At 39.0% G+C, this 10833-nt stretch overlaps 1 protein-coding gene across 1 annotated transcript; it reads right to left on the bottom strand.

Annotated features, from left to right (window-relative positions):
• Positions 1 to 7071: 7071 nt before the first annotated feature.
• On the bottom strand, positions 7072 to 8945 carry LOC124172769. The gene is made up of 2 exons (XM_046552259.1): positions 8832 to 8945; positions 7072 to 7771 (listed from the first exon to the last, which is right to left on the bottom strand). Exons 1-2 carry the CDS (start codon positions 8943 to 8945, stop codon positions 7247 to 7249), a joined length of 639 nt encoding a protein of 212 aa, XP_046408215.1. The 3' UTR covers positions 7072 to 7246.
• Positions 8946 to 10833: the final 1888 nt, after the last annotated feature.

Here is a 10833-nt window from a genome sequence, read left to right as displayed (position 1 = left end):
ATATGCCAACTGCTCTTCATCTACCCTCTGCTACTGTCCATTCAAAGTGGAATGCGGGCATCCCCCACTCTGTAATCGCTACGTGTCGTGAGAACAGATTCAACCTGCCAGTGACATTGCATGGCGCACTTATCTCTCACATATATCTCATAAGCACTTTATCTCCAAATATATACTTTAAACAGCATTGGTTATACGTGTGTAAAAATCTCTCGGGTATCCTGAAATTCTTGCGAACATTAATGGTACAAAAATATAATAAATAACTCAAATTAAAGAAAAGCTAGCTGGAGAAAAAGGGATTAAAGGTGGTAAAAAACAGTTAAAATATATATTCTATATTTTGATTTAAATTTTGAAATTAGTTTTCCAGAAATTAATAAACGAAAAAGGGTTGAAAGCGGAGAATGCTCTTTCTAAAGGATATGTACTTATTTTACAAAAAGAGAGAGATGATAAGTATGAATTGGTACTACATAGGGGCACCCAGGGTGAGGCAGGAGGGGGCAGCTGCCCCTCCAGCCCTAGAAGCAAAAGTAAATGTGGTCGAAAACGAAAATTTTGTACAAATTTTCTCTTAATCCAAGGAAGGAGGAATCAGTATAAAACATGTAATTAAAATAAAAATATTTGATTTTTTTGGCAAACAATTTTGAAAACTAATAAAGTGCTGTTATAATTTTCTAGAAATGTTAGTTTCCTTAACCTTTTCTATGCATCAGCTTGAACGACCAAGGCTTCACCCCCTCTTGTTTTGATCTTGAGTACGCCCATGAATTGATACTATTTCCAAGCAACGCTGAATAAACGTCATTACTGATCAAATTCTGTCAAACATCGACGCATTACCTAAGCAAGCAAAGACCTAACTTAGACGTGAAATAACCCAAACATAAGTGCACAGCCATCGCTACATAATCATCAAAATAAGTTACACTGGAACCTATGACAGATGTATACATAACATTTAAGACTTTTCTTTCGAAAGAGGGTTTAATTCCATTTGTGCCAAGGGATATGGTATGCTATGTATCATTGATTCAACGGACTTTCCTGTCCGTCGTATTCAAGCAAACACACAATTTGATAACAATTCCCCCACTCCATGTCACCCCAGGATATCAGTAAAGGGCAGCTTACGTACTACAGAGACCATCACCGCATTCGTTCAAATAGTTACAGCAGCAACATGCGCGATTTAAGTACCAAACATTAGGAAAGTTTTTATCATTTTCTAAAACATTATGACATTTTTTCTGGGCGGCACCACACTTGTGTCTACATTTCATGACCATTTACATAAGCCTCTTAAAAGGCCTCTTTATATAGCCCTTTTGTTTTCTTCACGGTCCAACGTCACCGGCACTTAAAATGCATAACCAACCTCTCTAATATTTTCCATTCAGGGACAAAAACCAGAATACATTCCGATGGAAATGTAGAAAAATGCTAGACTGTTTTATCAAATTACACAAATACATTACCTGTAATTTTAATAAATAGTTATTAATACTTTCCCCGTGTAATACTGCATTCGTGACCAATGCACAGGTGGTTTATTTCACCTTCAGAGAAAAATTATTGCTTTGAAATCCATAAGAACAGTCTACGAGTAAACAGCTGAATGAGACGTTACGATTTCTACCTAAGAAGAGCTGTTTCAATAGGTGTTTGAAGTAGAAATTTTAGTAAATATAAGTCAGTCTGCTTCCTTTTTCTATCACAAAGAGTTTTCAACGCAATAAGCAATAAAAATCTAGGAATTGTGCGTTTAAACGTTTTCACCAGAAGGTTGGGTGTTACCAGATAAAAAATTAATACTCAATCAGCTTATTATTCACAATTTAGTTATCAGTTAATTGGAGAAAAACACGATATCTCCAAAGTAGACATATGATTGAATAAAAACTAACTTAGAAGTTATTAGTTACAGCTCTAATAAAATGGATATTTCTATACACCATCACCCATTATTCAAATGATTACAATTTTGCTATTCAAATTGAAAAAATTAACATTCCTTCGTCTTGAAAATCCGTGAATGATAAATGTAGGTTTCCCAAAAACATATTTGTTTTTGCACGGAACTTATCAACATATTTTATCCCAATTAGGCAAATTATATTCATAAATACAGCCTTTAAAAACTTAAGGTTTACGTACATTCCACTTTCCATCAACATTGGCACCTGATATGCATTGCCAACCACTCTCACATCCATTTATGTCCTTAATTTCTTTATCTCAACGTACAACTCATGCTAGCATTAATATATCTTATTTTGTGATCATCTTACAAAGTGATAGAGGTGATTATAATTAGCCGAATAATATATTAATGCTGCCTGGATTCTTGACGTCATGATCCATCGCCAAGCGAAGGACATAATTGGTGACTACATCAGCTGATAATGGATAACAATGCAGCAATCGCAAACATCCACCGCGAAAGCACTTAAGCAACTCGCGGTTTGAAGTTATGGCTAAGGGCCGACCGTAACCTCCACACTAAGCCGATGGGATTCGGTCGACGAGGCCTAACCAAAGAGGAAGAAAGGGAAGAAGGTTTTAATGCCAATGGGAACGGATGATAAGTCATCCAGGTGCAAAAGGAAATGAGAAAAAATGAAGACTGTTAGGGAAGAAATATCTTAGCTTCGCCTTTCACTGGATACGTTCAAAATTAAAGCGACGCCAAAGCCTTGAGCGGACCATCTCAAGATTGTGGGTGGCATGGGCTAAACACGGCGCTGACCTCTCTATAAAAAAAGAGGGGGGGGGGGGTGAAAAATGAGCAACAGACCCTCCCCCCCATACCACCTACCATTCATCCCTCAATGGGACTCCCTCCCACCTTCTACCACTTCCCCGTTTACCCATTCCAACCTTCCACTCTCGTTCGAATATAATTTGCGAAATCCGTCCACGGGATGAAAACGAAGAAATTTTCGGGAGGGGGGGAGGAGGGTGATCGCATCTTCTCTTGGGAGGACCCCTTTCTCGTCGAATCCGAGAAATGAAGCGATGCGGAGTGAGAGGGAGATGAAAGGGTCGAATCCTCAACATCCATGATGAGAGATCTGAGGGAGGGCGAAAATAATAATAATAAAAATATCTCGGGCGGTAAACAAGATCGGAGAGTGTGCGATACGAACGAAAGAAGCGCCACAACTGAGGTCACGCCAGAAATTTGAACCGATGGACGTAAACATGAAACATACGAATGAACGCTTCGTTCCCCGCAATCTTTTTCGCCCAATTCTAAACCCTTACTTTCCTAACCCTTTATAACTCAAAGTTGCTTACAATCAACATCAAAAATGCTTTAAATTTCAGCTCTATTTTGGAGATATCTAAACTAAATATTATTTTGTAGTGTGAATTTTAACGACGACATATTTAGCTGCGAGGATAATTATCATTGAGTGTAAAATTTTCAAGTTTACAAAATGAAAAATCTTGAAATTTGATTTCTCTCAGAAACAGCTCTGGGTTAAAAAGCGTTAACTTGATACCGTCACATCACCTTAAAAAAACGTAGCTTTTTAAACTTGACGACCAGACTAAAAAAATCTGAAATTAATACGATAAGGTCTCTTGCAATAGTTTTGAGAAAGATAAATCATGCAGCAGATAGCGTTAACGTAGGTCTCCACCGCAATTCGTCCTTTCGAACAAATTATAAATAAAGAACATGATGTATTGGTTATTAATTACAGACATTACTAATTATGGATACAGGTGGAGAAGTCAGTAGCAGCGTTACCCTCCCTATCACTTCAAACGATGTAGGTAGAGATAAAAACGATGCCCAGCTTACGGTTTTGGAGTCTAGAAATCACGTATATTCATCCTTATTTCAACGTTTGAGTAATAAGAGGTAGAAATATGAAGGGAGGTGAAAACGAAGCCTTTTCTGAATTAAACGCCCACGAAAAATATTCTCAAAAGTAGAGTTGTTTCTGACTTAAACGCCTACGGAACATGCTCGAAAAGAATAGTCAATTTCTTAACGCTTGACTTCTGTCTCCAATACTTCGCATTAGAAAGGGCACCGCATTAAACCGGGTTCGTTCCGATAAATCTCTCTCCAATATTCATAAGCGATGATTACGGCGAAAGTGAAATGAGGGCTTAAGAGGGGAGCTGGTACTGAGCTGAGGGGAGGGCTGAGGGGAGCCGGGAGCTGGCGTAGCATTATCGCGACCAAACAAGAAGCGAGGGGAGAAGGAGTGAAGGTGGTTGTCCAATGTGGATTGGAAAGAGGCTTCACTCCGAGGAAAAGGTAGACAAAAAGGCGGGCAGAAGGAAAAGGGATCCGGTTGTTGAAAGGGTTCTTGAGAAATTCGAGAGGAAAGCCGGAAAATATAGTTATTTGAGTTTTCGAAGGTTAGTGGGATGCGAGCCACACCTCACAAACAGTCGGCAGTGATGGGGAGTTCTGGTGGTGTCAGAATAGGGTGGTTTCCTATAATTTTTTATTGCCTAAATCGAAAGATTAATACTCCAGGAGTACGCATTTCACGCTTTTAGATTTTTTAATGACGATATTCATTTTTCGCGATTAAATGAAAAGTGAAAATTTTCAAGCGCGCGAAAAACGCAACGGCTAAGTATGAGGTAGCAGAGTACCCGGCTAGCAGATAGCGCTTGGCTTAAATAAGGATTATTAATAGCTTATCAAACGAAGTAAACTTTCCCACCATAGGCAGTTATAATTATGACGGTGATTATTAAGTGATGTTTCCCTGAAGTCTGTGCCTCATGCATGCAATGGTAATCTCAGACGAAATAAAACTCCTATCCACCCGCATAGAAACTTGGTCATTGTGACGTCACGTGGAGTGGCATCTCATGGAAGCCAATCTGGCCTTTTTTGAATGAGGTTAAAATTGACCATTGCAATTCGTCTGAACTGCGATTTCTAAAACCAAATAATTTGTATATAATGAATACACTAATGGTGGGTAACGAATCGCAATCAATGCCTTTCGTTTTCTGTGATGAAGGATACTACCCTACTGTTGAGCTGGATAATATTCCAGATGGGAATGTTATTCATGTTTTAGATCAAAATACGTTAATGTGCATTTATTCCACAAAAAACGATAATTATCTACTTTCACCCATTTCCGCCCACCGTAGTCATAAGGCGCTACATCCTACCAATCTGAGCAGATCTTGAAGAAAACCCGCACTCATTCGTTCGAATTATCACAATTGTGATGTTAAAGCTTGTAAGAGAATAACTTCAACACTTATTATTTTACTTTTAAGGCCCATTAAAATAAGCACACTAAGGGAAAAAGAGATATGTGCAAAATGGAAATTCAATATGTACCCCTATTATGCCTGTAAATTACATGCAAGCATTGTAAAAGTAAACAGGAAATGGCATGGTATAGATTATTATAGCTTTCTTTCATCCAAAAATATGCTTGCTTTGGAGATTCATCCTTTCTATCAAGGTCACTCGTAGAAAATGAGCTATTGAGAAATTGAACAACATTAGACCTCGTTACCTCCCAGTATAGCTAGATGGCTACAAGCCAGTCTGGAGAGAAAAGTTTAACAATCGCCAAAATATTTCACAGAATTACTGGAGACAACCACAGGAACAACGGGCCTTAATATCTTCGCAATCGAAAGCAGAAAGTATTCTGTGTAGAAATTGGTTGAGAAAGTTTTAAATTTTAACACTCACTAGTGAGAGGTACATTAAGGGTTGGGTATAAACAAGGGTATACATAAGGAAATAAAAAGTGCTTATTGGCCTAATTATACGATACATTAACACGTACAAGTTAATGTTTGTTTGCGTGAATGATTTTTACGGACTGGAACGGAACATGCATGAATCAAATTAGAAGAGGTTCTATTTTCCGTTCATACATTCACGCAGGTCAAGTGGAATTCAAATGTTACACGGGACATTTTCGTGTTCATTTTCGCGTTCATATATTTAGACATTAACTTGTACGGGTTAATGTACCGTTTAAAAAGGCCGTAAGAAATGGAGTTGGCCCCAAATGCTCTCACATGAAATCTGAATTTCTTAATTATTTTATGACATTCTAACGCAACAATCATGAATATCATACCTCTGTCACCGTATTATCATTCGCTCTTAGCTGAGATTCGTTACAGATTCGAGAATGCTTAGGCCCACCACACACGTTCCGGCCCGGCCTCAAGGCCCGGACTGTACAGTCCGGGCCTTGAGGCCAAACTGAACGTGTGTGGCGATGCCTTGAGGCGGATTGTCGGCCGGACGGCCGGATGGGAATCCAATGAGGCCCGGCCTCAAGGCCAAGGGGCCTTGAGGCCGGACCTCATTGTTTGGCCGGAGTCGTGTTCACCCCCCACGCAAACCAGTCGCGCGGTAGCTCTGTTCGAAGGTGTACCTTTTGTGCTCGACATGTCAACTATTGAAGAGATTGAGGCAATTGCAGTGATAGTGTGTGTTCTAGCGAAAAGGAAAAAGCGCAAGAGAAGCATGTGGGCGAAGTCGTGGCTTGAAAGGAAAAAGTTTACTCATGTTAATTTATTAACCGAACTTCAGTGTTATCCGAAAGATTGGAAGAACTATTTAAGAATGGACGAACCAACTTACCTGGAGTTATTAAGAATGGTTACACCTTTTATTGCCAAGCAAGACACTGTTATGAGGCAAGCTATAACGCCTCACGAAAAGTTAACAGCAACATTGCGATATTTGGCTACAGGCAGGACACTGGAAGATTTGAAGTTCACTACTAGAATTTCCCCTCAATCTTTGGGACAAATTATACCAGAGACTTGCTTGGCATTAGCAAAAGCACTAAAGGACTTCTGTAAGGTAAATAAATAAAATAACTGATTGTGAGAGTCAAGCAAAATAAGTGGGCACACCTGTTAAAGTAATATATATATATATTACATGAGTTATTACGCTATACATAGTATAACTTCTATATGAACAAAATTTTCTATCTCCCGTGTTGTCTTCAAATTATTAGCCTATTTATACGTTCAACTCGTGTATAGGTACTCACTTTACTTGACTCTTAATTCAATGTACGCAATTTGAAGTCAATTTCTATTGAACAACCGATGGAAATACAAATGCAGAGCTGTTTACAAACACTTCAAACATAAATTGACCCGTATTACTGTCCTTGGTAATGTTAAGTACTTAGGGCCAATATTTTAAATTATAAAAAAATATAAGAAAAAGTTATTGTAAATGGGTGTAATAAACTTGGTTCTATAATGTATCAAAAAAAGATTGCTGCTCCTCAGATGTTGATCGGTAGTTAGAATTAGTTTGATGTTGTTGGACGGATATTTGCGACTGGAAACTGTGATCTGATGAATGTGATGGAGGGTCATATTCCAAAGGGAAACCGGTATTTATTGAAGCATTTCTATGGAGTGATCCTAATTCTGCTTCAAACAGAGCATCATTCATCAGTTTCTGTGCAAAGATTCGCTGTTCAGGAATAAGTAGACGAAGTTTTTGGGCAACATGCTTTCCGTACAGATCAAACTGGTCTTCTTTCTTGACCTCCTTTAATCTTTGGCCCACAGTAACCAAAAGTTGGTCAGTTGGCGTTAGGGGTTTAGCTCGCTTAAATGGCTTGGAAGTTACAGCTCCTGAAGGCCCAGATGGTGTTGACTCAGAGAAGCTCAAGTTATCAGCCTGCTGGGCAAAGCGTTGGGCTGACGACACCTGAGTGGTGGGCGGAGAACATGTATTCTGCTCAGATGTCACATCAATACTCAGTTCTTCCTGAAACCCAACATATATGTTAAGTTCCACAAAATCATTTAATATTGGCTTACTTCTTATGCTATTTTTATCATGCACTATTTTTTCAGTGTCCAAAATCAGAAGAGGAATGGAGGATAGTGGCCAAAGGGTTTGAACTGAAGTGGAACTTTCCAAATTGTTTGGGGGCAATTGATGGCAAACATATTGCAATAACACCACCTCCAGGATGCGGGTCTTTTTTCTACAATTACAAAAATTTTCATAGCCAGATACTCCTGGCATTAGTTAATGCGAACTATGAAATACTTTACTTTAACTTTGGATGCAATGGCCGCGTATCTGATGGTGGAGTTTTTGAAATGATAGACATTTACAGAGTTCTTAATAATGGACGCCTTAATGTGCCAAAAGAAGACGTTGTTGACGGAGTCACTCTTCCATATGTGTTCATCGCAGACGATGCTTTCCCGCTTCGTGAAGATCTTATGAAGCCTTTTAACAGCAAAATCACTGACAAAAGGCGAAAAATTTATAACTATCGCTTGTCAAGAGGACGACGCGTGGTTGAAAGTGTGTTTGGTATACTCGCAGAAAGATTCGGAGTTTTACAAAAACCTATTTCCTTCATAAATTTAGACAAGGTAGAGAGTGTTACTGTTGCTTGCTGCTATTTACACAATTACCTTCGCAACAAAATACCTAAAGAATACAGCCCTTCTGACTGGTTGGACAATGAAGATTTGGAAACAGGTACATTTACTGCAGGACCTCGAATGGATCCGAACAAAAGTTTGGCACCTGGATCTAATCGGTCAAAAAGTGATAAAGCGAAAGATGTAAGGGAAAGATTCGTGAAATACTTCAACGACGAAGGAGCCGTGGAGTGGCAGGATAGATACGTGCATTAAGACTAATAACATATCTTAAATCTGAGGTTATGTAATAATTTACTAATTAGAAAGTACGAAAATAAAGTCATATGTTAGAAACCATCTGTGCCTGCGTCAAGACATTGCAAACATTGATCTATGAGTAATTATTGAATAGTATAATAATTATAATTTAATTGTATGCGTACCTGATCACTTCCATCAAGGTTTGATACACCTTCCATTGCCTCCTCTTGATCTCGTAGGAAGTTCAGCTCGTTGAAGTACCATAGTTTCGGAACGTACGCGTCCTCAGTTCCCATCCCCGATTTTTGTGAACATTTAATTTTTTTCAGCTCTTTTCTGTATGAACTCCGTAAGTTGTTTATTTTTTTAACAACACTGTCCTTAGTTGCTTGCGGGTCAATCTTTTTCATAAAATTCAATAAATCCTGATAAGCTGCCTCCCTCATGTCCCTGTTGCGGTATTCTTTGGCTTTAATTTTCCAGATACTTCCGTGGCCCCGGTATTTCTCTATGAACTGAAGTAGGCAATCCCTTGACCAGAAAGACATGCTTCACCTAAAGTATTTCACAAAATCCTTCACAATTCACTACAACGCCAACAGGCACACTACACCATCAACAACAAGACAGCTTTGATGATACGTTCATCAAATAGATTTTCTTATGAATATGTATCCATGTTGCTATGCATGTTGCTATGTATGTTGCTATTATGCTTTTGAATAAACAAGGATGCTGATTACGCTCCATTTTAACAATCAGATCTCAAAACAAGAATAAATATCAAACACTATTGAATATACTGCTGACATTTAACGTGTATGATCTATGTAATTACATTGCTCACATTCTACAGCACAAAACAATGCCAATAAATTTTCAATTGATCCTTTGGTTTCAAAGTTAGTAAATATTAGCGTTGTTTACAACAAATCTATCAATTTTCGTGGTATCAAAAATTAAATTTCTGCAAATTGTTAACACGTTGCGTACCGGGGTATTTAAATTCCTAGGAATTCTGGGTGGATGTGTTGAGATTGGAAATATGTGCCTATTAGGGCGTAATGCCTTTGTTTTAAACATGGTTAAAAAGCTAATGTTTAGAATATAACTTTACCCAAGCAAACTTAATGATGCATCAATTCATTATGAATAACGAACAACAATTGAAAACGTACTAACAACTACGCATTGTACGCTTTAAAACTATTTAGGTTGACGCGCCTAAATGACGAGAATCTTCGTCATCCGTCCGGAACGTTCGGGAAAAAAAATGACAAGAATTCTCGCCATCTGTATGCAACGTGTTAATAATAGATTTGGCTATCTTATATAAAAATCCCAAGTTATTGGATCGAAAACTACGGGACTACCAAGCGCTCAAAGTTGGGAAACTTGATTTTAGGCGCAAAAAACTGGTACTTTTTTATAAAAAAAAATTACAGAAAACAATATGGGGCGGAAATTTTTTTACGTAGATGATGCAACGTAGAAATAAATTCCCTTTCGTAGCTTTTCGTTGCATTGAAATTGATTGCCTCATCTAGACGATAGAGCTCCTCAAACTATGGCGTCTCGCTTTTTTTTACAAACAGTAGATGCGAGAGGGTTGAAAATGTGGTGGGAGGGGGAAAACAAGTGTCTAGAACTGCAGGATTCACCCTTCACACTCCGTTCCGACTCCGTTTCGCTTGGCCTTGAGGCCGGACCTCATTGGATTCCCATCCGGCCGTCCGGCCGACGATCCGCCTCAAGGCATCGCCACACACGTTCAGTTTGGCCTCAAGGCCCGAACTGTACAGTCCGGGCCTTGAGGCCAAACTGAACGTGTGTGGGAGGCGGCCAAACTGCGCAGTCCAGGCCTCAAGGCCGGCCTCGAGGCCAGGCCTTGAGGCCGGGCCTTGAGGCCGGGCCGGAACGTGTGTGGTGGGCCTTAGTACGATTGAGGGGAAAAAATAATTTCCATACTCTTTCCAATTTATTATTTTAAAGAGTGCAACCAATCACGATTGATTAAAAAGGCGTACTCCCCACAATCACATCACAAGTACCTATCTTGATACCCTTCTTACTACGCCATACTATCCTACGAAATTGACCTTATCGAAAACTCGCCATGGAGGATCCATTAAAAAGCTGCAGATATCATTTTGTTGCCAAACACTTACATGAGAGTCGGTAAGT

This window comes from Ischnura elegans (assembly GCF_921293095.1).
Source record: "Ischnura elegans chromosome 13 unlocalized genomic scaffold, ioIscEleg1.1 SUPER_13_unloc_2, whole genome shotgun sequence".
Taxonomy (NCBI): domain Eukaryota; kingdom Metazoa; phylum Arthropoda; class Insecta; order Odonata; family Coenagrionidae; genus Ischnura; species Ischnura elegans.
The sequence above is the reverse complement of the archived record's forward strand: the minus strand, read 5'-3'. Positions and strand labels throughout refer to the sequence as shown.

What these genes read in the sequence shown, in the direction of transcription:
- LOC124172769 (XM_046552259.1), bottom strand. Translation starts at nt 8,945, where the DNA reads ATGGGAACTGAGGACGCGTACGTTCCGAAACTATGGTACTTCAACGAG. An exon ending in ACCTTGATGGAAGTGATCAG is followed by an intron (nt 7,772 to 8,831) that starts GTACGCATACAA and finishes GTTGGGTTTCAG; the next exon opens with GAAGAACTGAGTATTGATGT.